Consider the following 27,829-nt stretch of genomic DNA (forward strand, 5'->3'; position numbering starts at 1 on the left):
GCAGCGAGAGGGGCTGCACCCCGGAGGATGCTCCGGCACCAGCAGCACTCATCCACTGGCTCCTGCATCAATCACAGGGGAAGCACAGAGGCCATTTGGAACGGTGGGATGCACAACAGCTCCCTCCAACTTCATCCCACCACTTTGTTCAGTCGTTTTTTCAATAATCCCATCCACAGCGCTGCATACAGCTTTCCCAGCCTGGCAGGACCCATCTTGCTGCCAAACTGCTCCCTGTGAGCCCACAGAAAGGATGGGCTTGCACGACACTGGATGCAGGATGTTGGATGTGGGACGCCAGCCTCCAGTCCCTGCCCAGCTCTGAGTCAAGGAGGGACTGCTGCCCCTACATACAATGGCAGGGTGTACATGGGAGTCCTACCTGGCCCAGGAGCCATCAGAAAATTCAGTGTTACAAAGATGTGCCTATTCACACGTATTCTTTAAAAAACAGAGAACCCTCTCTCCATTTGTGAAGCTCTTGGGTGGGGAGGACCCGGTGGGAAAAGCTGGGAGAGGAGCAGGATGTTTCTCCAAGGAGGAGGCCAGTGTTTCTCCTCCCTGTCCCAAGAGCCATCCATGAAGGGTCTGAGGTGCTCTTGGCTGCCAGGCTTAGGGGTGGGTGGAGGACTTGGGACCACAGTGGCTCAGGTGGAGACCCATTGGCATGGCCCCAGGAAAGCTTGCACAGACCAAATTCTCCTGCCTTTATGGCCAGGACGCATAATTTGCCCCTACACATGCGAGCAACATCTCTGCCAAAGGAGCAACTCGCCCCCTCTCTGCAGTGGGAACACATCCCTGATGTGTCTTTTCTCCTGCCAGTGCCAACTCAGACAGAAACCATCCTCAACCCCAGATGCTGGCAAACCAGCACAACTCCACTGTCCCCGAGGGCACATCCCGCTCCATTGCATCACCCAGATGGGCAGCTGCCACCAGCAGATGCAGTGGCTCTGCACCCAACATCTGCCCACGGCCATGTCCCAGAAGCACCTGTACATTGGGACATCGCACTGCCTGTTGTGTCACAGCCCCTTTGGAAGCAATGGCCAAAGGGCTGGGGGCACGTGGGGACACAGCTGGGAAAGTCCTCTGGCCTGGGGGAATGCCTGAGCAGTGATATTCCCAAGGAGGAGCTCACAAAGGCACCCATGGGCACTGTGACACACAATGGAAAAGCTCATCTGGCCCTTGGGTCATGCCCTTGCCCCCATCTCCCCACTCCTACCTGCTCTTGTCCACAGCATCCTGCTCATCCATCTCGTCTGCGCTGCAGGTCGCGCTGGAGTCGCTGTCGGGGTTCACCTCGGGGCCTTTGCTGCCCTTATGACTCTCCTTCTTCTCGGCCTTGGGCGTCCCCTCCGTCCCCGCCGTCCCTGCGCTGCCGACGCCGCTTTCCACCTTCTTGTCATTCCCCTTGTCCTTCTCCTGGCTCTCTTCGCTCTCCTCCTTCTTCACCTCGCTCTTGCAGGGCTCCTCGCTCACCTTCTCCTCCGGCTCCTCCGTTTTCACCACGTCCACCACCAGGTCCTCCGGCACCTTCTCCTCGGTGCTGGGTGGCTCGGGAGCTGTCTCCGGCGGGGGGCTGGCAGCAGGAGCGGGGTTGGCAGGGGGAGCAGGGGGAGCGTCGGGGGGTGTTGGAGCCTCTTCCCACTTGACTGCCGGTTCTGTGCCGGCGTCACCTCCCGGCCCGGGTGGTGCCTTGGCCCCGTTTTCGCCTCCTTCTTTGGCTTCGGGCCTTGGCGAGGGAATGCTCTCGGTGTCGGAGCTGTTATTTACTGCAGCTGAGAAAAGGGAAGAAATAAAAATAAGGATCAGCCTGAGATTCTTGCTTCCCATATCGCTGCCTCCACCCCCTCCCTTGGGAAGAGAACGCCCTCGTTCCTCTGAGGGGGAGATGATCCCGGGGCTGGGAGAACTGTGCTGGGATCCCCGAATCCAGAGCCTACTAAGCAAAGGGCTCTTCTGGGGGCCTCTCTGCTTGCCCAGCACGACTGTTAACCCCCACCCAAACACAAAACCACACACCCAAAAGCCTGGAGACTGACTGACTGGGTAGCTGGATTTTAAGGGAAAACCCTGGCTGCTGGCTTGTCTTGCAAGACAAGATCTGCTGCGTTCTCGCCCTCTCACCCATGGCACATGATCAGCTGCCCCAGACCAGGCACCTCACTGGCACCCTGCTTGCTGACTTGCATCGCCTGTGTCCCTGGCTCTGCCACCCCTGGGGCAGCTGGGATCATCCCAAAACACTACACGTGTTTGTTGTTATTTAAGCCACCGGTGGCAGAAGAAAGGAGGTCAGGGTCAGCAAAAGGAAAGCGCTGGCAGTGCTGCAGGACAGGTTAATTATTACACGGGAAGGATCATTCCCAGACCTGCCACCAGCAGCTTGACATGAGCTGGAAGCAGGAGCGTCTGTGCACCGCTCGGAGTTGGGTGCTGCCAAGAGATTGTTTCTACAGCTGGGGAGAGGATCGCTCCCTCCAAGCCTCTGCCGGACAAACATGGCCAGGGCCAGGAACACCAGGAGATTTCCACAGTCCCATCGCTGCATGTCCCCACCAGGCAGGGCTCTCATGCCCCAAAGGCTTCCTCACATGCATTCCTTGACTTGTGTCTCTCCACAGCAGCACAGCCAGCTTTCAAACGCTGGTGAGAGGAGTGCCGCAGAGGGACTGTGTCCTAAGAGCTGTACATCGGAGCACATCCGCCTTTCCTCAGAGTGAAATCGTACCATGCTCACCAGGAGTCTCAGCCTTCTCCAATCTCAGTTGCAAACAAGAATGAGGTGCCCTGTCACCCACCCAGGACAAGGTTCGCAGTGTGTTTGGCAAAGCTCTTCCCAACTGCCACTTGATGCTACTCTGAACGCCACGCTGAGACATCCAACAGCATCTCTTCCCAAGCTCAGCCAAGCTCTAGACGCCCATGCATTCCCTCCAGATGCTGAATCCATAGTCTACACCGTAACTCCCACACTGGGTCTTTCCCCCTGTCCCTGGACTGGCCACATGGCACCTGCAACTCCAAAGTATTGTCTGAGCATCCCCAAATGTCACCCTGGAGCCAGCGGCCATCTCCTGAGTGACACCAACCTGCATTTCATCCCCCTGCTCATGCTGTTCCACAACTCTGTAGGACACCCCAGCAGCAGAACAAGAGCCGATGCTTGGAGGGTAAGGCTCAGAAGCATGTCAAGAGATCCGTCTCTAATCTCAAAATCATGTTGCTTCCTCTCAGGCACTCTTACAAAGAGCAATAACTACTTTTTACTTTGCTCCTGTGAGTCACGTATCACCTCGCACAAAGATTTACCTGGAATCTGCCTTGTAACGAGTCACTCACGAGGACCATTTGAAAAGATTTCCCACTTCAAGACCCATTAGCCTGGGTGCTAAGCCAGGACCCAGCGTGGTGGTGCCAGAGTGCCAGTTACGTTATTAAATTACTTTGACAGAAGTCAAATGGGCATTGCTGGAAAATTGTGCATATTTTCTCTAAACTGCCGTGCTTTCAAAGCAATAAATGGCTGAAAATTGTCACTTTCAAGTAGTTTGCTTTCTTTGGTATGGCTGGGAGGGAGGAAAACGCTGCCTTAAAAGCGAAAGGAGGAGGAAAAGCCCCACCAAGATACAGCCTTGGGAGACCATGGCTTCCTCTGCCTTTGCTGCAGTGCTGGGCTCCGGGAACTCCACTGCCCAGGAAAGCAGCAATGCCCTGATGGGATGGGGACGGGCGCACACAGGCCTTGGTGGGTTATCTCCCCTGGAGCCCATGATAAGCTCCATGACAGCCCACAGTGGTGGCTGTCTAAGAGCATGCAGGGACCCTTCTTTGGAGAAAAACCCAAGAAATGTGATTTACACGAGGCCCTGGGAAGCTGTGCGCTCTTGGAAAGCGCACTGACGGAAATCAGAAACCAAAGGGCTCCCAAAAATAGCCATCCATCCAGACAGACACAGGAGGAGGGCAGGGATCCAGGGCACTCCTTGCAAGCGTGAAATCCAGAGGCATCCAAAATGCCACGAGTGCCTTGTGCTGTGAGACACCGTCACCTCGGTGTGACTTTGGGGTGACACACCCCTTGTGAGTGCTGACATTTGCAGCCCCGGAGAGGCCGTGCACGGCGCCTCTGCTGTGACCGGGCAGCAAAGCCAGCAGAGCTGAGCACACTCCCTGCCACAGCCCCCACCGCCTCACCTTCCGCCTCCTCTGCCATCTCCTCCTCATTGCCACTTGTCCCTGACACCTCCATCTCCTCGTCCTCAGCTGCGGGAGGGAAGGCAGCTTCTTCGTTCTGAACAGCGGCACCTTTTTTCTTCTTCCTCTTGGCGTTCCTTTCTTTCTCCTGAGAAAGAGGAAAAGGATGGTGAGAGGCAAAGCCCACAGGGAATTACAGGGCAGCAGAGAGCCCTGGTCCTGCCCAAAGCATCAAGAGGGATGCTCACACTGCCGGGGACCCCCTGCCCTCGGTCAACCCTGTGAGCGCCAGGCTTTGGGACCAGACTCGCCTGTTAAAAGCCCGGCAGTGTGGTGTCACCTGGCCAAAAACTTTTGACCGCTGTGCAATGGCCAGCCTGGCTCCACATGGAGCTCCAGCCTGGCTTCATATGGAGCTCCAGCCTGGCTGCACATGGAGCTCCAGCCTGGCTGCACATGGAGCTCCAGCCTCAGCCAGCAGCGAGCATTCAGGAGAAGAATGGCACAGATACATGGACAAGGGACAATCATGCAGAGGTCACCAGTGCAAGGCTGGCAAGAGCCCGGGGGTCACATATCTGCTCATGACACACATGTGACGTGTTGGTCCTGCGCATTTCCAGGCTCTAGCTCCAGCTACGCAAACACGCATGGCTGCGACTTGACGCTCATCTACCGATAACGAAGCTGATGCCCCAGATACAGCCCAGCCAACATTTCCATGCACCTGCTTTTATGTTCCCTTTGGCAGGTGCTGCCAAAGAACTTAGACTCCCACGCCAGGGCAGCTGTCACCAGTGGACAGTGGCATGCTCAGTGCAGCACGGCATCCCAAAGGTGACTGCCCGGTGTCCTGGCTTGCCCTGAGACAGCCCCAACCTCCCTGGCTGGAGCACGTGCCACAGCCACGAGGGCGTGGACAGCTGCTCCCTCCTGCAGACCTGAAGGAAAAGTCTCGGCTTTGCTATTGTTTCCTGCTCTTGTTGCTTGAGTAAATATTACCAGTAGGAACAGGCTCATCATCTCCGGCTCTCCCTGCAAACCCCACATGAGTGACGTGTGTAGGACGTTTATTTACATGGATGAAAAGATAAAGCCGTGGTGGAAACGTTAACTTTGCTGCTGGATCTCTGTGCTGGGAAGAGCTGGTCCCCCCCCTTCCCCCACCCCCAACTTCTCAATCCTTTAGAAAACTTCCAGATAAAACAAACAAATACAACTGCTTTTTGCTTGGAAACGCTGCTTGCTCAAAATCTATTTTTATCAAACTGGGCAGGAGAGAGGGGAAAAAAGGCACTTGAGAAGGGGCTCTGTGCAGGCGTGGAGAGGCAGCAGGAGGAATGCCAGGCTCTGTGGTTCCCTTGCCCCATCCCAGCCCTGCCAGTGACACCCTGGTGCTGCCGGCGTTCGCGCCTCTGCCACGGCAGCGATTCAGCACCGCACGTTCCTGTGTGAAGCAGCAGTTCCCCATCACGCTAATGCAGTGACAGAGCGCCGACGTTACTATGGCAAAGACTTCTCTGCCTCTTACTCACGGGTCCGTGACTCAGCCGCGGGCAGGAGCAGGCTCCTCACAGGGAATTAGCTGGGAACCAGCCTCTGCCTCAGCACCCTACTTGGCCAGAGCCTGGGGCTGGCAGTTGCTGGCAGAGCAGAGAAGCAAGTGGCCCCAGGGGCACTGTGGGTCCCTCTCCCGGCAGACCCCACTGCTGGTATTTAGGGAAAATTATGTGAAATACGGGCAGCAGATCCTGGCTACATCTAGAGATGTGTTCAAGGCCACCACTTTGTCTCTTATCATGCCTACAGCTCCAGACTCCTTGTACAGCCTTGCTCCTCTCTACCTGCCACCAGGTATTTCCTCAGGACCATCCAGGACTTGGTGCCACTCAAGCATTCTGACTCGCCAAGACCACTGAGGATATACGCTGTGCACAGCAAGGACACGGAACCCTGCACGAGGGGTCACTCCATGCCTCCTACACCACAATGTCTTTCTGGGCCATCCCAACAAATTCAGCCTCTCCCTGAACTCACCACCTGATGTGGCAGCAACCAAACAGCTCCCAAACCCCAGTACCAACACAGAGCCACCCTGACGGTAACCTCCCATCAGGCTCAGCCTGTCCCAACAGCAGGACCAAGGCAAGTCAGACACACTCATTCCCTAGAAGCAGAGGTCTCTAGACTGCACTCCTGAAGCAGTTTTGCTGTGCAAAGCCAGCAACATCCAAAAAAGCAAGGAATTAAAGAGATGTTGCTCAGAGCAGGTCCACAGAACTTGGTCTCCAAGCAGGACCAGCCCCAGCCCCGGGGATAACTGGCCCCTCTTCCCTGCCCAAGCCAAAACAAGCTGCAGCAGTCAGTAGACCGAAGTGACAATCGCACCGCAGACTGATCCCAGTGAAGACAGTGCCTAATCTCCAGCTACTGGCAGAAGGAGCAGCTCCGAGGACACCATGTATCCCAATGCCCTGCTTTCCTTAAATGCCAAGATTAGCGAGTGCAATGTGCAGAAGGTCAAGGCTAAGTGACGCTGATGCCTGGGACACATCTGAGCGGCGCAGCAGCGAAACCAAGCCAAAACACACAGCAGGGCAGATAAGTGAAGCCTCAAGGTGGCCTGACCCTGCCCCAGCAGTAACAGGCTGCCTGTCCCAGGGTGCAGCTGGCTGGTTCGCTGCCTGTTTCCCATCCCACACCGGCCACTGCCGTGGCACGGCCCCACAGCTCCTCAGAGTAACCCGCACACTGCTGAAACCCGGTGTCACACCCACCTGGAAGAGGAGGCTACAATATTAACGAGCCCCATTTGGGAAATGAATGAGATCTGCTAATTAAGTTTACTCTCATTTAGCATGAGGAGGAAAAGCAGAGCCACTGCATTTCCCCACACATGATCAGATAGCTGGTGGTGGTGAGGTCAGGGAATAATCTGTGGATGTCATGGCAAAACTAAGTGATGCCACGCTGCTTCACCACGTGCTTCCGCCGCAGAGGTCATGGCTGATACTGGGTATAGGATGAGATTTGGAGCCTCAGTTTGCTTGGGAATATATTTAGGAGTCAGGAAGGAAGGTCTATGGCAATTTAATCTCAGTTGTTCTTTTATTTTGTTCAGCTTTCTGGCATCTGCTGTTGCCACAAAACAATAGAGTACAATAAATAACAGCTGAATGTTCATTGTTCTTCTCCACGACCAAATCCCACAGCCTCCAATGCTTGAAAAATAAAATGATGATGCTGATATAAACTGCAAGTGAGAGTGAGCAATTAGACTGGAGAAGTCTAGCGGCTGCCTTGGAGGGACGGATGCAGGGAAAAATGTGGTTCTGCAGAAAAACACTTCCGTGATATAATTTCTGCAACATTAGGGAGCAGAGTAAATTAATACACATCGGCTCCACTGCCAGCAAAGCTGTATGATCTTATTTCAGATTCTCCCCAGTAATGAACAATGATATCTTTCTAATGTAACTTCTTATATTCAGAGGGCTTGATGCACATTTCACAGAATATTTCATTCCAGCCTTTATATGGGTCTGGGGGTCTTTTATATAGTTTGTTTGCTTTGTTTCTAAAAACAATTCGGTGAAACATGGGAACACAGGAGTGTCTCTGTGCATAGAGAATTAATAAAAAAGAATCGCCGATGTCTTCTCTTTCTCTCATTCCTATAGACTGACTAGGATATTAAATTCCTGGGTGAGTCATTGAATGTTTTCCTGTCTTTCTTTTTACTCTTGCTGTAATAGCTTGCTTGGAAAGATTCCTGCATTGAACATTGTCCTTTGCATTTTCAAAGCACCCCTTGGGGGTTTAGCCATGTGAATTCTATTAGCCAGAAACTGGGAACCCCAGGATACTCTACAAATGAAATAATTATAATCTTTAGTGACTCTAAGCAGTCCAATCTATCTCCAGAACACCAAACAAGCTCCACTACATTCACACCCTGCTCCACATGCCAGGGAAGAAGCAGCGTTAGCCCCACTGGAAGGGGAAACTGAGGCACGGAGAGATGTGCGCATCTGCTCACAGTGCTGAAGAAAACCTGTTTCAGAGCCAGGCTTTCCTCACATTGTCAAAATCCTTGATTTTCTCCGGGGCAAACCAAAGCAGTTTACTGCAGGTAACTGCAGAACCCGCAAGGCACAGACCCTTGTGGCCCAGCCGGGGTCTCTGCTCACCGGGGTGGAACAGCACAACCTCACCAGAGACAAAGTATTTGCACAGCCATCGGAACTCGCATCCTGGCCAACGCACCACAGCCCCGCTCCTCAGCTCCCGGCGTACCAGCCATGCTCCAGACACCCAGGCATCTCCCCTGCAGCAACTCTGCCTCATGCAGACCTCCCAGGGACAGACGGGTGGACAACCCTTTCCTGCGCCACTCCACAGTCCCCACAGCTTTCACCCAACATGATAAAGGCCCCCCTTGGCTGTGGGAAGCATCCAAGCATTTGCTAGGAAATATCCTCAGTGCCCAATGCAGGCCGGAACAGGGCTCTCACCATTTTCAGTTTGTGCTGCTGTAGGATCTCGTCCAGGTTCTGCCTCTTCTTGTAGTTGAAGTAGAAGTTTTTGCACTGCGACACAGTCTTGGAGCCCACCATCCTGGCAATGGCCGACCAGTTCCGCCCATGCTCAAGGAGACCTGCGGTTGGAGGAGGGAGAGAGGAGGAAGGTTTAACACCAGATGCGCTCACACAAGGGCAGCATTATCCACGCAGAACGGGAAACCTCCTCCGTGCAAGCCAAACTCCACAGGAACAATATGGTCACTAGCACCTGTCTGAATGGCTGCTAGGCCAGGGGATGATCTATGAAAGCCTGTTTTTCTTTCCAAAAGGAAAAAAGGCACTATGCTGACCGTCTCTGGAATAAAATACATCCCACAGCCACGTCTCGGCCAGCCGCTGAGCAGTCATGAGGACAAGCGGTGTTCCCTTTCCTTTGGGACGGCTGGAGCAGGTGTTGGCATGCCCAAGAGAACTTGGGACAGCTGCTCTCAGTCCCTAACACGAAGCAAAGGCTCTTCCCACTCTCCTGTGTCCCAGTGATGATTTCAAGAGGGGTGGCAAGGCACACAGCCCTGTTAGGGAAGAGAAGGGAAGCCCGAGCAGGTAAGTGGCAGCATCCCAGCAGGGAAGCCCAGGTGATGTCCCGGGCTGGGAAGAGGCGTGCCGGGGGATTAGAGCTCATCACAGGCTCATGAGCAAAAGCAGCTTCCCAGGTCAGGCATCATGCCAAGGGCTGGCAATCCTGGCCAGATGGTGCCACCCCAATACAGGGCTCCTGTCAGCACTGGGGCAAACCCAGCAGGGTGGAGGAGGATGAGGAGGAGGAAGGAGACAGTCAGCACCTCGTGTCCTTGCCATCTCTGCTGGGGTATCTGGGCACCCCTGGTCCTGCAGATGGAGGTAGGAGTTACAACCACAGCCAAGAGGTGGGTGCAGTGGCACCCCAGGCTCCTGGAGGTGGCCTGCAAATGGACCATCCAGGCTTTCTGGGAAGTAATATCTCGCTGCCTGCCATTATTCCTGCTGTGCGGCTGGTCCTTCGTGTGGTGTCTTGTGGGGCTGGAGCTGCCACCAGCCTGTGGGACACTTCCAGTCTGGCTTGCTCCTGACTGCCCATGTGGTGCCACCATCAGGCCAACAGTTCCCTAGCCCTTCGCTGCACCTTGTGAGGATACAGGATGTAGTCTGTAAGCCCAGGGGCACTTTACTGCCACAGAAAGGTAACTTCAGGATGAAAACCAGCAGGGAATGAACCTGCTGAGAACATCTTTCTCCTTTGCTGGGGGATTTTCTGCCCAGAGATCACCAGCCACAGAGCCCTGCGTGGTTGGGAGTAGGCACTGACCACTGGCTCCATATCCAAGCCCCTCCCTGGCTGCTCTGACACCATGGTGCTTGGGACCATGGTGAGTCCCACACTGGGGCTCCTGGCATGGCTGTTTGTGCCTGGGAACATGGCAGCTGTGCCCCAGCCCTGCTGCCAGCCTCCTGCCAAGCTGCTGCCATGTGTCAGCCCGGCCCTTAAAAGTGCCAGCCCAACCTCTGCTTCAGCCCAACAACAAACCCCAGGGGACAGGCTGATCTCAGCACAGCCACACGCAACTGGGCCCCGGGGAAGCGTCTCCAGCCAGGATCTGTTCTGTGAGTCCGTGCAAGGGGAGGGCATGGCTGCATTGAATAGATGGCACCATGTACCCCCAGAGAGATGAAATCCCCCTCCCTGCTTCCCAGGTCCTGGAGAAAACCAGCAGCACCCAGCACAGCAGGAGTTAACATCCAGCTGGTGCCTGTATCCTGCCCGTCCCAGCACCAGGCTTATCAAATTGCATGTACGAGGCATCACATGCACTGAGCACCAGAAAGGCCCTGGCAAGCCAAGAAACAAGTTTGAGCTTTAACTCTGCAACTCCCAGCCTCGCTCAGCCAAACCCACGACCTCCGTCACCCCGCTGGCGGGCTGGAACTTCTTAGAAAAAATAATAGATTAAAAAAAATCACATCCGGCCACCAATCCTGAGGCAACGAGTGGGGCAGGAATCCTCCCCCTGCTGTTGCTGAATGCCGCAGGGGAAAACAGGACAGTCCCCAGTGTCACAACCCATCCCCTCTGACACAACCCACTGGTGCCATCCAAAGCAAACAAACAGCTCTGTCCCTCTGCTCATCACCGCACTGGTGGCCCAGCACCAAGTGTGACAGCCGGGGCCAAGGCTGATTGTGTGCCCCGGGCAAAGCTGAAATGAAGACACTGGCAGTGGTGTGGATGTGCCTTGAGCACGGGTGCTTTGGCAGGAAAGATGCCAGGAAGCAGGACCTGGCATGGCAGGGCTGGGGGGGGTGATGGATGTCAATGTGAGCAGTTCCAAGTGTGGTGTGACCTTTACCAACCACAGGCAATGCCAGCTCCTGGCTGTCCTTCCCCCTGCCCAGGCTGGCTGTGCCCCTGCTCACTGGGACACTGCTGAAGGAGCCTGCAGCTGACTGGGCAGGTGGCCGCATCCATGCTGGGCTCGGGAGGAAGAGGAGGAGGAGGAGGAGGCTGCCTGCAGCCCCTGCCTGCGGGACCGGCAGGGAGCCCCACCACTCTTCTTCTACATGAAACCAGAGCGAAACAGCAACACCTGCTTCCCACGCTGTAGTTATCTGCACACTCGGGAGGGACCAGCCGAGACACCCCCGGACGTGCTGGTAAGCTCCCGGCTCGCCAGGCACCCCATCTCCATGAGCTCCTTCAGCAGAGCCACCCCCAGAGCCTGCTCCCCCTGCCCTGCGCTCCCCGGCACTCCAGCCCGGCACGGCAGCACCAGCCCGCCCCGGCACACGCGGCCCTTCGTTCCGCGTCGCAACTGAAACTATGACTAATAACCGAGTTATCAGATCCTCAGGAAGGCTGAGCTCCGCGGCTTGGGGCGGGGGCTCCGGACGCAGGGTCTGCCGCAGGCACGCAGCCACACACAACCTTGAGGTTAACCCCATCCTTCGGACCCCAACACCCGACTTACGTGCTCCGGCGGGCAGGGAGCACACCTGGAGTGTGCAGCGGGTGGGCTGGGAAGGACACGGCTGTCAGGGCACTTCTTCAAAGCCCCCCCGGGCACGGCAGCCCGCGGCAAAGCGCTGCGAGTGCTCCGCTCACACCCTCCCCACGCATTTCGCTTTCGCTCCCTCGCAGCAGCCGGAGACAGAGAAGAAAGCAAAGCCGGTTCCTTAAATCCTGGGGGCGAGAGGATTTCAGAGCCATGGGCGGCCGGGAGCGGCGAGCGAACGGGCACCGAGGCTGGAAACCAGGTCACAGGCGGCAGACTCCTGACCCCGATGGCAGAAGTTGGTGGGAACACATGCTCCGGCCCCAGCGCTCTTCCCTTTGGAGCGAACAGCGTTCTCCGCTCTCCTCCCGCTCGCTCGCCGGAGCGTTCCAGCCGGCTGCAGCCGCGGTTGTTAAGGTGGATGGAAGCGCCGCCAGTATTTTCTCCCCTACCTCATCTCCTTGCTCAGCAGCTCGGGGCTATGGGGAGACTGTGCAGTTTCAGGAGATGCCCGACGTTGCCAAGAAATAATAATAATTAAAAAAAAAAAAGAAAAAAAAAAAAAAGGCAGGAGAAAAGCGAAGGGGCGGGAGCGTGGCAGCTCCGCTCCTGCCAGCCCGGGGACGGGGAGCCGGTGCCGTCGGTATGTGGCGGAGCAGCGAGCAAGCTCTAATCTGTTCCTCTGGCTGACCCGGGGCTCGTTGCATCTGAATGTGACCTCTAGACAGAGCATTAATAACGAACGTGGCGCTGACCCAAGCTGACAAGGGGTGCGGCGCTTGGCACCCGCTCCCGCCCTCCCTCGCTCACTTTCTGTCTCCCTCGCTCTCGGCTGAATGTCAGCGGCAGGGGGAGGGATCCAGGAAAACAAAGCTTGGCTAATAGTTTTCTCCGCTCTCAAGTGAATCAAAGGCGCTTTTCTTTGGGGACGTGCGCGCCGGCGAGCCCAGAGCCGCACCGACGGGGTGCCACGGCGCCCCAGGACACCTCGGCCCTGCAGCTGCTGCCCTGGCACAGGAGGGATGGGGAGAGGTTTGGCACCGGTGTCGCCAAGGGCGGACCGGGGCCTCTGCTCCCGTACAGCAAGTGGAGGCTGGAAGGAAGAGGAGCTCGGAGAGCGGGGTACTGTGCTCAGCATCTCGGGGAACAGAGAAGAAACCCGGAGGGGCAGCGCGGCGGGCGAGGGCTGGCAGCTCGCACCCCCTCGGCTCGCTGCAGCTGGGGGTTTTCACGAGAGACATTCCAAGGCTCTCTGGCACGGCTGCCCAGCTCCACCCTGGGCTTGGTGAGGGCGGAGAGAGCCCGTAAAAGGGTCCCTTAATGGGAGCTCGTGTGGATTAACAGACCAAGGTTATAGGGGAAAAAACTAAGTGGTATCATTCCCTACGCCCGACGGTACCCGGTATGATCCTTCAGTACCTCTTGCACCCACGCACCCCCTTGGGAGTGAGCATGGAGGCAGTTCTGGCTACAGCACAGCCAAAATGTGCCGCAATCCTATTCTGGAGAAAGACCAGCCCTATGGAGTCAGCGACAGCACCCAAAGCATCCCGAAAGTGTGGTCTGCATCGCTTTCCTGCACTAACCTCGGGGTGGTTTGCAGAGGCTCAGAGAAGGTGAGTAACTTCTCCAGGGCCACGGATCAGTGGGTGGCAGAGCCAGGTGCACGCCAGGCTCTTGATGCTGTGCCAAGGGAAGCAGTGGGGATGGTGCGTGGGGGGCGAGCCCACATCCCCGCAGGCGCTGGGGTGTTGCCGGAGGGACCATGGTGCAGGCAGCCGGCTCGGTGTGCTCTCGCTACCGCGGTGGGTGATGCCCTTCCTTCCTTCCTTCCTTGGTGAGCGATGCCCTTCCTTCCTTCAGCTGATGCTGGCACCAGCCTGCCGTGCTCCCAGTGGACCTCTCTTTTGGTGACTGGACACAAGCACGCCTCTGACACATCCCATGGCTACAAAGGAGCTTGCAGCTGAACTCCCCAGCACCTTTCACACCCATCATGCCACTTCTCTGCAGGGAGGCAGTGTCACCAAACAAGGTGTGGGTACCTGACCAGCAAGGAGTTGGGAGCCCCAACCAGCTCAGCTCTAGTGCAATGTCCCCTCTATGCTGGCCCTGACTGGGGACCCTCAGCTCCCAGGTCTCCCCTTTGAAATGGATGGTTCCTAGATCACTGCACCCACCTGCTGCAAACCCTTAAGCCCTGTGCCCTGATGCAGACCTGCCTGGCTTTACTACTCCTACTACAGCATGCCTGTCCTATCCTTTGACACCAGGGGCAGGAAGTCCCACTCAGGATGCCTGCTCCTGGAAATGTGCCATCCCTTCTGGTCCAGCATGGCAATGAGTACACGTGGAGCAGCCACTGCTGGCAGGCCCAGCTCTCTTCTTTCACCTGGTTCAGATACTATTCCCGCTCCCTTATTGTTGAAAAAATAATACTCAAAATTAAAATGTAGGCAGCAAATTATAGTAATTACCCAGCAGTTCCTCCTGACAGGCCTATTGTATTCCATTCACTGACACTCACTAAGCAAATCCTCGCAGTTTGCTCCTACACACTCGAGAAACATTCAGCCAACGGTGGCACAAAGTGCAGCTCCAGGGGCATGGTGGGCACCTGCACCACAGGCACAGTCCTGGGGATAACACCTTGGCTGAAAGGCAGCCAAGCACCAGCCTGGGACGGCAGGGAAGGGGCTGCAGTCAACCACAGCCTCACTCAGAGCAAGCGTGGCTAATTTACACCTTGGACACAGTTGTGCCCTCATGGTACCCAGCCTGCCCCATCCCAATAATTTCCACCACGTCGCTTCGTACAGACTTCGTGACGAGCACCAGGCACATACAGCACTCTGGCTGTGGACACTGGGATGGTGAGGTTGGGCTCTCCTTGCTCTGAGCTCCCTTTGCACCCCGCCTGGATAGACAACATCTGAGTGGGAGACCCCAAGGCACATCCCACCCCAAGGGCACCCAGAAGGACAACGTGCAGCGACAGATCAGCTGCAAACCAGTTTCTCCAGCCCACTTTTACTACTATCAGAAGGTTTTCACAGTTGTAAATACCTCTGATGGGAGAAGGGAAGGCTCCAACACAAGCACAGAGGAGACGAAAGGAGGAAGGTATGGAGCTGCTGGCTCCCCAGCATCACCCAGCCAGCTCCTGCATTCCAAAGGTGATGTAAGGTGGCTGACTTTTATTTTAGTTTCGTGAACAGAATGGGACTGGGTAAAAAATGGTTCAGGTCAGTCCAAAACTCAGATGAATTGTTGTCAGCACTGAAAATACGCATTCGAAAGAGTGCCTTTGGTATCCAAGGGAATATTTTGTATCTACCCAGAAGGAACTATACAGGAGTCTTCATGGGTTATTTAACTCTCTGTCTTCAGTATTTTTTATATATATATATATATATATATATATATATATGTATATATATATATTATTTATATTTGTGCCCAACCCTCCTCTGCCTCATCACGCTGACTCCATCCTGTGGCCTCTCTGTGTCCTCGGCATGGGAAAAGGCATAAAGAGCCCCAGGCTGGCTGTGCCCTGGGGAAAAGGAGCACAGAGCCTGGGCAAGGCACGGGAGGACCTCAGCAAGAGCCTGCCACTTCCACCCGCCTCTTTTCAAAGAACAAAACCACTTGTTAGACACCACGGGAAAACCCCGAGCTGGGCGAGAACAGATACCAGACTTTAAAGACTAACAAAGGTCATGTCGAAACCTCCCGGTTCATCGAGTTCAGCTCCAGGGTTATTGCAGCTGCCCTGAAGCACTGGCATTAGTGGTGACACTTGGTGGAGGGGCTGGGGGGACAATAAACCCACCCACTGCTGAGGCTGGTGCTTGCCTGCTGCTTGCAGACCCCCTTCCAGCCTACCTTCAACTCTTGCCTGCGTGGGCTCATCCAGTAGGTCCCCCAAAGGCAGGAACTGCCTAAACATTGCCTTTTAAGGAGCAGCCCCATCCCGCTGCTGAATGCCTCTGCACCCTGCTCGGCAGCAAAGCAGTGGGTGCTGCCTGCTTCCTGGCTTGGGAAGGGAAGGGGGAACTCCTCGAGCAACTCAGGTTAAATCAAAACCTTCTGCTTCAAGGATCACAGCCATGGCGCAAGGAGATAATATCAGAAAAACACATCCCCCATCGTTATCCCAATCTCTGCACATTTTGACAGACTACTGAATCGAAGTTTATTGCATAATGAAAGTGTCATTAAGCAAGAACTTTCCTCTTGCTGGGTTTTTGTTCCCCTATTTAAGTTTAGTAACATGGTACTCCCCTTCACTGTCTCCCCTGGCAGACACAATCCTGCCTTCTCCTGACTGGAAACTCCCTGTGCAGCTCTGTGACTGTGGAGGAGAGCAGGCAGCTCTGGTGTCTCTCTGTCCCAGGGCTGTTTTCTCTCACCTCCCTGAACACAAATGACATGGAGTTTCACGCCACGCACAAGAAATCCAGGGGTGAACAGCAAGGCCAGGCTGATCTCCTGGTTGGCAAGTGCTGGGAGCAGAGGTCACCGACCGTCCCCTTCTGCCAAAGTACCTGGGGTGGTAGGGCTGACTTTCCCTGGGACTCACATCTTGCTGAACTCCCCAAACCAGGCTCTGACTGGTACCAGTAGGGAGGAGGGTGCCTTGGGTGGCCGAGTCCTTTTGGTGAGGAGAACGGTGCCTGTGTCTCTGAGCCCAGCCTGAACAGGCCACCACCCCCTCTGCCCCTGCCCAGCCATGCTGGCAGCAGCTCTGCCACCGCCTCCTCCAGCCTCTGAGGTTACCTCCGGAGTTTCACAGTTGCTGTGTCTCGGAAACCCCCACCACGCAGGTCCCTGGAAATGCCAGACACAGCCAGTTCGAAGCATTAAAGCGGCTGCTTCCTGGCAGAGGGGAATTTGGCTTTTCTGTAGAAGTCTGGTGTTGCAATCTCAGTTTCCCAGGTTGTAACGAAGGGAGAAACAATCAGCCATTGGGCTTTACACCAGCAAATCTCCCTGCCTCCTCCTGGCCCCTGGGCTGGAATAGTGCTGCATGCTCCCACGCTTCATCCCTCCTTCACACAGGCTTTGGCAGCTGGTGTTAAGACTCCTTAAGTGCACCTCCAGCATCCAGCATAAAACAAGAGGCACTTTTTAACAACCAGATGCTGATCTCCAAAATAAAGCAGTGCTCGGAAAAGATCCCTCCAATGACCCTCCCCTGCCAGCATCTGCTCGCCCCATTACCTGGCCCCAGGCCAGTTTGCTTGATTAAAATCTATCTATTAAGTTTTGCGACTACAGAGAGCCCCGTTCAGCAACGCACAGGATTGGCATAGGGTTGTAAAAGAGGGTTGGAACAGCTTAAAGGCGAGCGAGCCAAACACTTTGGGATATTCACAGGCAAAGTAATCCAAGTCCACAGCTCCCATCGGCACCTGGGCAGCCGGCGCTCCAGAACATGTAATCACCATCCCAGCAGCAGGTGCATTTTCCAAGCTGAGCCGAACCTGCTAACATGCCTATTTGCCTTTGCCATCCCCGAACGGCACTCATTTCCATTTTAATTTCCCATTTACAATCCTCTCCGGGCCAGGAGAGTCGGCAGCAATGCAAGCGGGATGCACGGGCTGGGGATGTGAGCTCGACAGCCCATCAACAGGACGTGACTTTGGCAAAAAATTAAAGCAGTGAAAGAGCTGGCGCAGGAGCGGCACGAGGAGGGGAAGTGGCAAGAAGGGCTGTGCTACACTCAGCACTTTTTAAAAACGGTCTCAGCAAAGGCTCTGAATCAGCTCCAGGATGTAAAGTCACCCCACGTTGCCCACAGCCCTGACTCTCGAGAGCTCCCCAACACGTGCCTGTGGAGTGCTGGGGTTCACCGTCCTCTCCCTCAATCCCAGAGCTGCGAACACAGGCAGACACTCTCTGTGTGCCTGGAACAGATCACGCTGAAACCATAAAGCTCCGAAGAGTGGGGTGAAACTACATCCCATGGTACAGGCACCAGCAGCTCCAAAACTGCAACGGACAAAGCATCTTCCCCATTTCCTACAGCCAACTTCTGCCTCATGGGACATGCGTGGCTCCAGCCACAGCCCAGACATCCCCGGTGTTGGCACAGCTCCTGGGGCTGGAGAAGCTGAGCATACTCCCTGCCTTCCCCACACCCTCCCTGAGGCGCACTGGGAACAAACCAACAGCAGGATAGGCAGGATCTGGCCCCACAGCTCAGGACCCACCACCCTGCACCAATGCCAGCAGTCAGATGCTGTCCATTCCCAACTGCTGGATTAGCTCCAGCACAGGCAATAAGAGAAAGAAAACGAGTGTCTCACCTTTTTTAGCTGTCTCCATCTCCTCTTCGGTCCAGCGAGAGCTTTCATTCATTTCCAGGGAAGCTGGGAAGGAAGAAGGAAAGAGACCAGTCAGCTGTGAGCAGGACCCAGCAAGCACAGTGAGCTCAGGGGAGGTGTCCCAACACCCAAACCCTGTCCCCCATGCCCTGTGCCCGGGAGGCACGACAAAACCCCGTGCAGTGCAGGAAGTGCTTCCACAAGAAAGGCTGTCGTGAGGCCTTCCCATGCCACAGTACCCCATGCACAACATCCCCTCAGGATGCACCTCAGTGATGCAAAACCTCCAGTTTGGGCCTGGAAGTGAAGCCAAATGGCTTGAGAGTGGCAGCAGATTTCCTGCTGATCTGGTGCCACGCAGCCCGGCCCAACAACAGGTAGCTAAGATGGAGCCGGCTGTGGCTGTGTGCTTTGGAGGAGGCAGACGCAGGGTGGGACCGTCAGAGACGGAGAAACAGCGTCACCTCAGTGGTGACTTTGGCCGACTGCATCTGTCAAGGGTGTTGGCCGTGTGTGACCGCGGGCTCCCTCTGTGCCATCACTGGGCTCTTGGACAACACCTCTGAGCCACTTCCAGCAACAGCGGGGGCTCGTCTGGAGCAGTGCCCGTTGAAGGGGACATGCTGCTCCAGCCAGGAGAGGCTGACAGGGGTGTCAGCATCTGATGCTGCCCCTCTCCCCCACTCCAAGCAGGTGCTGGGGACACCAAGGTCCTGCATAAAGCCTTCACTATGCACCAGTCCTGCTGGCAGCCTGGCACAGAGCAAACCCTACAATAACAAACTGGGGTGTGAGTCAGAGACAAAAAACAACTCGGTAAGGAAACAGATTTCCGGCTCAGGCTGCCAAGGGGTTATTACTCTAAACAACAGGCAAAGCATTATTTCAACAGTGATGAGAGATGTTTTGACAGTGTCCTTTCAAAATGGAAAACAGGCTGATAGGTTCAGGATAAAGAATACAGGCACGGAGAGAAGGAAGGAGCTTCCAAGAAGCTCTACAAGAAGCTGAGACCCTGCGGGAGGACAGTGGGGGTTCCAATGCCCACAGCATTGGGCAGAGGAATCTCCTTCAGAGCTGGCTGAGCACGATTGCAGGTGTCACCTCCCGGAAGACAATGCAGGTCACTGCCTCCCCCAGAACCGTGTCCCCCCGGGACACCAGCCAAGAGGGAGGGAAATTGATACCTCACCGCTTCCCCCCCAGCAGCAGGCAGAGCTGGGGCAACAACGCTCGTTTACGTAAAAGCGAGTGTCCCCAACGCTGTGCAGGCCCTTGGCTCAGCTGGTGATGGCTGTTATTGTATGGTAAAGAAATGTCACAGAAACGGCCCGTTTGGTTTGATTAATGGCATCGACTGAGGTTGCGCAGTTATGAAACAGATGCCTACGGGGAGCTCCAGCACGCTGCAGTTAAACCACAATACGGTTTTGTGTTGTTTTTTAATGTTCAATTGGTATTTAAAATGCAATAACTTTCTTAGCCAACCTAAATTAAAGCGCTATTGGAGAGACAGACATAAAGTGAAATCAATTGCTCAGATATGTCATTGGAATTGATCCATTCCTTTTTCCCAATTTAACATGGTCTAAAGGCTTTCCTCTGTGTTCGCAGTTGAAGTTTATCAAGGACTCTGAGATACCAGGATAAAAAAATCCCATCTAAGTTACTGGCATTATCTGCTGCTTCTCTGCAGCACTGCTGAACAAGTTGGAGGGAGAGAGAGAGCAGGGCTCTGTTGTGCTGGCGACTATTTATATCGCCTGTATGAAAACAGAGCGCTCGCAATCAAGGCTTCAGCCAGTTGTCAGCAGAGAACAGGGAGGCGAAACACCTCCGCGTGATTTATAGCACATGGAACAGCACAAGCAAGAAACTGCAGAGCAAGGAAACCGAGAGGAGTCACCCTGCTTTTATTTTTACCTGACTTAGGTAGCACAGCAATAATTTTCTACTTTGACAGAGTAGAAAATATAGGAAAATCAGCCAAATTCCTCGATGCACTGGCTTCTGTAAGTCAATACATGAGCCCCCTCCCTGGGGTGGCAACTACTGATGCTGCAGATGCCAGAGGCAGATGCGCCCAACGTGGGGCTGTGGATGCTGCCATGAAATCCCATCCAGCCCAAGGCCAGCATGGCAGTGTGGCACGGCTACAGCCAACTGCCACGTGTGGCCGTGGGCTGGTGCAGTGCCTGGGTGCCACGGTACAGGCAGCACCCTTTGCTGCCTCAGGTCTGGATGGAAATGGACCAGCCCAATGCCCAAGGCCAAGCAGGAGCAGATCTCACAGGCTGCAGCTGCTCAGGCCCCAGAAAAATTTGAAAACAGAGCAGGTAAGAGAACTGGCACAGACCCAGGCAAGTCTGGGAGGGCAGAGCAGGGTCCTGTGCAGAGGTCAAGCGGACTTGGAAGCCTGATCAGCTGCAAAGGGAACCAGCTCTGGGTGCAGGAGGGACACGAGCCTTGCCAAAGCACTGCTAAAACTGACGGCTTCCCTTTTTGTCTTTTGCAACACTTTCCTCTGAGACCATAAAACCCACTAACACTCAGCCAGGACAGCCCAGGCTTGCAAATACCCCCACTTATCCTGGTGAACCACGCTGAGTAATTCACAGGATAGAGAGAAACATCATTGCTACTCCCCAGAAAGAAGGATTTCACGAAGGGAACCCCTCTTCTGCGAGCGGGGAGCAGAGCAGGCTGATGCCCCATCCCAGCACAATGGACACCCCAAAGACCCAGCCCAGGGCAGCGTCCCCCCCATCCCCTGCCACCTACCCAGCTCGGCGCTCTGCTGTGGCGTGGCTGCCTCCTCGTTGTTGGCCTCGTTGGCCATGGAGCGGGTGATGCGGCCCTTGCGCCGGCCCTGGCTGTTGGCGGTTTTGCGGCCTTTGGAGGTGACCGTTTCTTTCTCATCGTTGTCTTCCCCGGATGTGTCGTCGTTCTTGTCCCTGCAAAAACGGAGAGAAGAAAAAAAAACGTTGTTTGGTTGGTCCGATTTTTAGGTCAAGCAATTATTTCTCTGCACGTGTTTGGGGATGCGTTTTGTTTTTTGTTGGTTTTTTAGGGGGGCAGGTCTGCAGGGGTTTTTTGCAGACGCAGGCTCTTTTCCTGGCTGGGATTGGCGGTGGGGTGATTTGTGGTGGGGTTTTCTTTCTGCAGCTGGCTGCAGCTCCACCACCAAGTGCACGCAGAGACCTGACGGAGACAGGTTTAATACCAGACCATTCAAATTCATCCCTGCCTCCTCCTCATTTATCTTCCTGAAAGGGACCTGCTGGTAAATGTCTTTGCAGCCTAGATATAATGAAGCCAGATGTTCTTTTAAACCAAGTATTAAGCCCATTACAGATAGCGAGCGGTCTGCGTGCCAACCTTTCCCTGCCACGGCGCTGATGCTCGGCGTGAGGGAGGCAGGGCTGGCTGGAGCTCTTCATCTGGGAGCGCTCACGTTGACATCAATAACACTAAAGGTGAAGTGCCGCGCTCCGCTGCGCCCGGATTGCTCCTCCAGCTCCCAGAGGCTCTCGTAACAACAAAACAAGCTGGAGGATCACAGGAGCTTTGCAGATTGATTGGGATGATATAAAAAAACCCCATATCGAGTTGCTTTCCCAGTTTGGGAGCAGCAGGGAAGAGGAATGAGGAGGAGGATCTGCTTTTCCCTTCCTGCAGAGGAGGTGAGGTGGGCAGACACAGTCCCGTACAGGGTCAGGCAGCCCTGGACTACGCTGCATCCCACTACCGCATTCCACCACTGCAGCCCCAGCCCAGTGCTCTCACAGGAGCCAGGCAGGGAGGGTCGTCCTTACTTTGTCAGTTCTTCTTTGTCATTTTCTGTTTCCTGCTTGTCTTCCTCCTTCTCTCCCTCCTTCTCTTTTTCTTTCTCTTTTTCATCTTTCTCTTCTTGGCTGCTCCGGGGCATTTGCTGCTGCTGCAAAACAAAGGGCGTAAAATAAACCAAGCCCTCAGCGCTGAGGCGGACACATGGCAGCACCTGGGCCAACCCAAACAACTGCTGTGAAACAATGCTGGGGGCAAGTGGCCAAGAGGAAAGAGCTGCAGGCAGAGCACTGGTAGAGGCCACAGGGGCCAAAAGCTTTCCAGGGAGATCAGAGCTAGTTCAGGATCAGGCGTGGCAGCTGCACTCTGGCTCCTGTTCCAGGCAGTGGGACAGCCCCAGCTGCTCCCCTGGGATCAGGCAAAAAGCAAGGATCTGATGTGGGGGTTAAGGCAGAGAGGTGAGAACCACGCTCCTGCTCTGGCTTAGCCACATAGGCGGGGATTTGCAGCCAGTGGATGCATTTTGCTGGAGCATGAAGGAGACGGGGCACCAGTGACACCCCCAGGCTCGGCGATATCACTGCTTTTGATCTTTTTCCCAAGCATCTGACACAGCCCATGGAGAATGTTTGTGGCTCTGTATCACTGAGCAGGGAAGGTGCCCTCTCTGCCCACTCTTTACCACCTGGCACCCTCGGCAGAGGCCGTGAGCCCAACCACCCCAACGCTGCTGCTGCCGCTGCTCGGACCGAAGGCACCACGGTACCCCAGGGAGGGACACAGTGATTATTATAGTTCTGGATTTTGTTTCAACAGCTGCAGGAAGGAGGTTGCTGAGGAGGCCTGGTTCCCCTGACCTCCCTTCCCTCTGGCGACCAGCAAACGAGAGGCATTGCATAGAGAAGTAGAAATTAGAGACGGAAATGATTTATTAAACCATCCTGCTCCTGGCTAATGCAAAGCTGCTTGCTCCAGGAAACCCACCGGCGCTCACCTGGCCCCTGCCCAGCCTGCAAGGCTTCCACCACCCCTTGGGAAAGGGTTTGGCGATGTAATGGGGGGTAAAATTGCCTTAAAATGGATTTATCAGCAGAAGGTGGCTGGTCTGGCTGGCATGCAGCCATACATCAAGTACAGATGAAGTGTCCCCACACCCCTCGGGCCAGTAGGACTGGCCTGATCCCAGTCTGCAGAACTGGGCATCCTGCAGCAGCGGCACTGGCTGCAAGCAGAGCTCTCTGCCCCCATGGGCTGGTGCTAAAATCAGAAGTGTGGAGCTGTCAAATGGAGCAATTTAATGAGAAAACTGCTGATTCTTTCAGACCCTGGTTCAACACAAATCCTTAAAACCCAGGCACAGTACCACTGAAACCCCACAGACTTTCAGTTCCTCCTTGTACAGAGGGAGGCAGCTGTGCCACCAGGATCCTGGCACGCTTGGCCAGCCCCTGGAGCACCTCTGCACATGTGCAGAACACAACTGTAATGCATCAGCTCACGCTCCTGTTGCTCCGGGAATTGCTCCGTGGGATGCAAGGCTGGGAGGTCCCAGGGGAGAGGGAGTCAGGGAACAGCTGGGATGAGCACTTGATTGCCTACAATTTTCCAAAGTCCACAGATCACTATGGCTTGGGGAACAGGCTGCCTCATGCAGCAAGTGGCCAAGGGAAGTGTCATCCCCAGCGTACCAGGCACTGCCCTTGTCAGCCCCCAGACTGGGGGAGAAGGAGGAGGGCAGTGGACAAGCTGGAACAGAAGGTGGGGAAGCCTGCACTGGCTGCAGAGGAGCAAGGGGCATTCGTCATGTGCATTTCCCCAGTGCTGCCCTGAACTCTCTGACTCTGAGTCACTCCATGGTGAACCCTGAGCACAGGTTCAGCCCAGACAGACACCCACGAGGTGAGGGCTGTGACCTCCGAGGGCCGGGCAGGCAGCAGGACAGGCTCTACCCCAGCCCTGGCCATCACCACCCATCTGCATTCCCCTCACCAAAGGCTTTGGCAAGGGGAGCCCACATAAGGTTCACAGTGTTTATATCACTCAATTGCAAATATTTTCTTTTGAGGGATGGGGAAAACCTTGCATCCCAGAGACCCTAGCTCTCCTTCAGCTTTAAACCCAGCCGTGACCACACGAGTACCTTCCCCAGCTTCAGGCTGGAGTGAGAGTCCAAGAAAGGCTCAGCATCATCTTAGCCTGTCTCTACACTTGTCTGAACTAGGGGGCTGCCAGCCTGAGCAGCCATTGCAGCTTTTCCCCAGAGGAACAGGCTGGAATGGCAGCGATGCCAAGGAGCTCCCTGTACCAGCCTACAAATGCAAGAGCAGGAAGGCAGGGAGAGATGAGGGTGGCCTTTGTGGCTCACACAGTAACACAGGTGCTTCCCTGCAGAGGCATCTGCCAAGCTTCGGCATGATAAGGATGGGCAAACCCCACTGGGCTGGCTTCAGTGGGCTACTGCACATCCCTCTCCTCCTGAACGTTTCAAGCCCGGCCTGGTAGGACATCAAATTAAGGCTTCTCCCAGTGCAGAGGCACATCTTGATCCAAGGATGCCCTCTAGTGATTGCCCTGCTCTGGCCACGGCCGGGTGCCTGATGCCAGGAGCAAGAGCCAGGTGGGATAAGCACCCTGCACCCAGCAGGGCAGACAGGACAGCTCTCACCTGTCAGCCAGGTGAAATACATAAAACAGGCAGCATTGTCACCACCAGGCCATGGTGGGAAAACTGACCCAGCTCCATCCAAGGCTGTGCTCATGTCTTCATCTGAGGAAAGGCTCCCAGCCAAATGCTGATCTGAACCCTGGCAAGCCCACAGTGATGGCTTATCTCCTGTATTAGAGCTTGGCTGCATAGCAGGGCACCTGCCAAACACCCCAGGAAACGCCTCTGCTCATGAATGCTCCCTTACATCACACCCAGGGGTACATGCTGGGCTGGAAGCTGGGGGCTGGCACCGAGCACCCAGCCCTGGGTGGGGAGCGGGCACCCCGGGGTCCTGAATGAAGCCATTTCTGAGTTCAGCTACAAATGGCACGTACAGAGGAGACCATCCCCCAGTGACTGACCACGGCAGCTGCCCCAGCCCATCCACGCTACGTGCTCTACCCCAAACCTCAGACTGACATCGGGACCGGACCACACCGTGGCACAGCGGTGGGAAGGCACTGCCGGGAACCCGCGAGCCGGCCGGTCCCCCCTCCCGGCGTGCTGCCCCCGCGGTGTGTGGGGAGGCTATTCTTAGTGCTGGACATGGACCAGCTCTGGATGATTCAAGGGACGGGACGCCATCCCAAAGCGTGACGGGCCAGGAAATGCTTCCCCAATTACCAGCTGATGTTTCCCTCTGATTCACGCCGCCCCGGCTAGAGGTGGACTGGCAGGTGGGTCAGCCCTTAGCAGCAGACACGCCAAAGGCCGGCACCAAAACTGCTCAGCTCCCGGCAAGCTTAAAGTTCTCTCCACCTACATCCCTGCCATCCGGGGAATGAGGCACTCCACCTCCCAGAGGTAAAGCAGGTACGTGCTCCCCACCTTGCACAAGAGGACGAAGGGATGTGCCCGAGGCCAGGGAAGATGCCTGTGGCAGAGGGCAGGGCTGTCCCTCCCTCCCAGGTCAGACGCTCTACCCCCGGACCGCCCTTCCTCCTCCTCAGCATCGCTGCTGCTTGTTTTTGCTGCCGACACATCCTGTTTATTTAAAAAGGCCCCAGGACAAAATCGGACGCGGGGATGCGTGAGCGAGAGGCCGACCCTGCCCCGAGTCCAGGGGGACAGGCGGCCTCCTCCGCTCCCTGCGCTCCGGCCCGAGCTGCTCCGTAATTACAAACACCTGCTCACCTCTGCCCCGAGCTCCCGCCGGCCCCGGAGCAGCTGGAGCGGCGCAGAGCGCTGCCAGCTCTCCCGGGAACGCCGCGTTCCCGGGGCCGGGGCCCGCCGCAGGCACACATGCTGCCGCAGCGCCCGGCCCCCGGCCCGAGCGGCACGGCTCGCCCTGCCCGGCCAGCTCCTCTGGGCACGTCACGAGCAGGTCGGCCACAATAAAGCTTCGTCTCCAAGCGCACTTTCGGGGGACACCGGCTTCCAGGTAGGAGCCGGACACGGAGACGCTGACCCTGGCTGAGAACGGACCAACTCGCTGCCCGTCCTGACAGCGGGACTCGCCGGGAGAAAGCCGTGGCGAGGAAGAGGTGCAGCTCCTCCCACTCTGTTTACTTCCTCTGCCGAGGCACTGCCTGCTTCTGGAAGCAGGACGGGAGGGCAGGAGGAGGTGGGGGAAGTAGCTCCCCATCTTTGCCCTCCCCAGCCCTGCCGGAGACGCCTGAGCCTGTGGCAGAGAGACGGTGAAACCAGCCAGGAGCGCCTTGGCGGCCGGCAGCGCGTCGCTCGCCTCCGAAGCGCCCCGCTCGCACGCTCCCCGGGAGCTGCGGCCCCCCGTCTCCCTCGGATCACTCACCTCCCCGCTCCCCGGCTCCCGCGAGCGGCCGGTCCCCGACAGCCCCATCGCCAGCTCCCGGCCCCTGCTCACCGCCCAGCCATCCGGGCGCGCTGTGCCTTACGTTCTCCGGCTCTGAAGGCTTCCTGACGATTTGCATAGTTAAGCCGTAAACTAACCACAACATTCCTCTTATGATTTTGCAATCTGCTGGAATAACGTGGTCGCTCTAAGTCGAGCGATGAATCATCATCTATAAACCACGGCTCTCGTCACCGGGGCTCTCAGTGCTGGCTGCAGCCTGCGTGATTAATCCGCCAGGATGCCAAGCTTAACCTACAGTGCAGGGCTACTCATTTTCCAAACTTGCAAGCCTCCGGAAAACGACTGCTGCTGCCTTCCCTATCCCCTTTGTGGTGAGATGTCCCAGGCTGTGGCAGGGGACCAGGAACCGGGGACCTCCCTTGCTGCCCACAGGACATCCCAGCGTTAACCACTGGACCGTGCACCTTGCAACTGAGGCACCCACACCCTCCCCCGGCTGCCCCTCACTCCTTGTGCCACAGCACCCTCAAAACACGCACCAAAACACCACTTTTGCCAGCAGGGATGAGCTCATCCCTGGCAGTCCAGTTCCTGCATCAGAACTACCAGCTCTTGGCACCCCACCTACACCACTTGCTGCTGGATATGCTAGTGGGGAACCAGATCATGGCAGTGGCACTGTGAGAGAGCCTGTCCCCGAGCCCAAGTGCCACTGAGGCTGGCATCTCCTCTCTCCCACGCCAGGTTTCAAGGCCAGATTGGCTGCACAGGGGATGCCATTTGGCTGCCAGCAGATGCATCACCTCCCCTGCCATCATTACAGTGCCCTGGGCTCTTACAGGAGATGGAACCACCGGATCCTGTTTGTTCCTTAAAGGAGGGAGCAAGCCTGCACACCCTGGTGCAGAGGGAGCTGTGCATGCCAGCCTGAGCTGCAAGGCACATGGTTTTGGTGCCACTCAAGCTCATTCCCAGCTACTGCAGGCAGCGAGCTCCGGGTTTTTGTTTAAAGGCGGCTCTGCACCCTCGCCACAGTCTCACTGCGGCAGCGCAGGGACATGTGCCAACCCTCTCCCCAGCATGTCACACCAGAGTCTGTCTTGACAAGGACTTTGGAGGGAGCTGCATCCCACCAGTGTGAGCCCCATACCCTCTGGCAGCTGGGAGCACCCACTCGGCTGTGCTTCCTCTCCCACGTGCAGGGCACCAGCTCTTCACTTCTCCAGCGTGTGACTTCAGATCAATGGCATTTATGATGTTCTCCCGGGCACTCAGCTGCGGAGCAGGCTCAGGCCGAGGTCACTGCACGCAATCAGGGAGTTGCAAATTAAAACCAGCTCGAGATAAGCTGAAGACAAAAGGCCAACGCTACGCCGGCCAGGAACGCTTGGGGTTTGCTTTGCTGCTTCTCCAGGAGGACCCAGCGCAGCTACCATGGCCACGGGCACACACGGGTGCCTGCTGGCATCACC

General features: G+C 56.0%; 1 protein-coding gene and 1 long non-coding RNA gene across 16 annotated transcripts in view; one reads left to right on the plus strand and one right to left on the minus strand.

Annotated features, from left to right (window-relative positions):
- NCOR2 (nuclear receptor corepressor 2) overlaps positions 1 to 27,829 on the minus strand; it is a 228,319-nt gene that overhangs the window by 34,089 nt on the left and 166,401 nt on the right. For 11 of the 15 annotated variants that reach the window (XM_032128363.1, XM_032128352.1, XM_032128362.1 and 8 more), the window contains 6 exons: positions 21,906 to 22,027; positions 20,872 to 21,044; positions 18,073 to 18,135; positions 8,721 to 8,863; positions 4,207 to 4,354; positions 1,232 to 1,787 (listed from right to left, as the gene is read on the minus strand). In XM_032128363.1, coding sequence (XP_031984254.1) covers positions 1,232 to 1,787; positions 4,207 to 4,354; positions 8,721 to 8,863; positions 18,073 to 18,135; positions 20,872 to 21,044; positions 21,906 to 22,027 — 1,205 coding nt within the window. Of the gene's footprint in view, positions 1 to 1,231; positions 1,788 to 4,206; positions 4,355 to 8,720; positions 8,864 to 18,072; positions 18,136 to 20,871; positions 21,045 to 21,905; positions 22,028 to 26,333; positions 26,397 to 27,829 lie in introns of those variants that run through there. The other 4 variants (XM_032128353.1, XM_032128361.1, XM_032128350.1 and 1 more) reach the window with 2 other exon arrangements.
- Positions 11,303 to 19,619, plus strand: LOC116453197. The gene is made up of 2 exons (XR_004243707.1): positions 11,303 to 13,371; positions 13,619 to 19,619. It is a non-coding gene; the product is annotated as an uncharacterized LOC116453197 (long non-coding RNA).

Source organism: Corvus moneduloides, chromosome 18, assembly GCF_009650955.1.
Source record: "Corvus moneduloides isolate bCorMon1 chromosome 18, bCorMon1.pri, whole genome shotgun sequence".
Classification (NCBI taxonomy): Eukaryota; Metazoa; Chordata; class Aves; order Passeriformes; family Corvidae; genus Corvus; species Corvus moneduloides.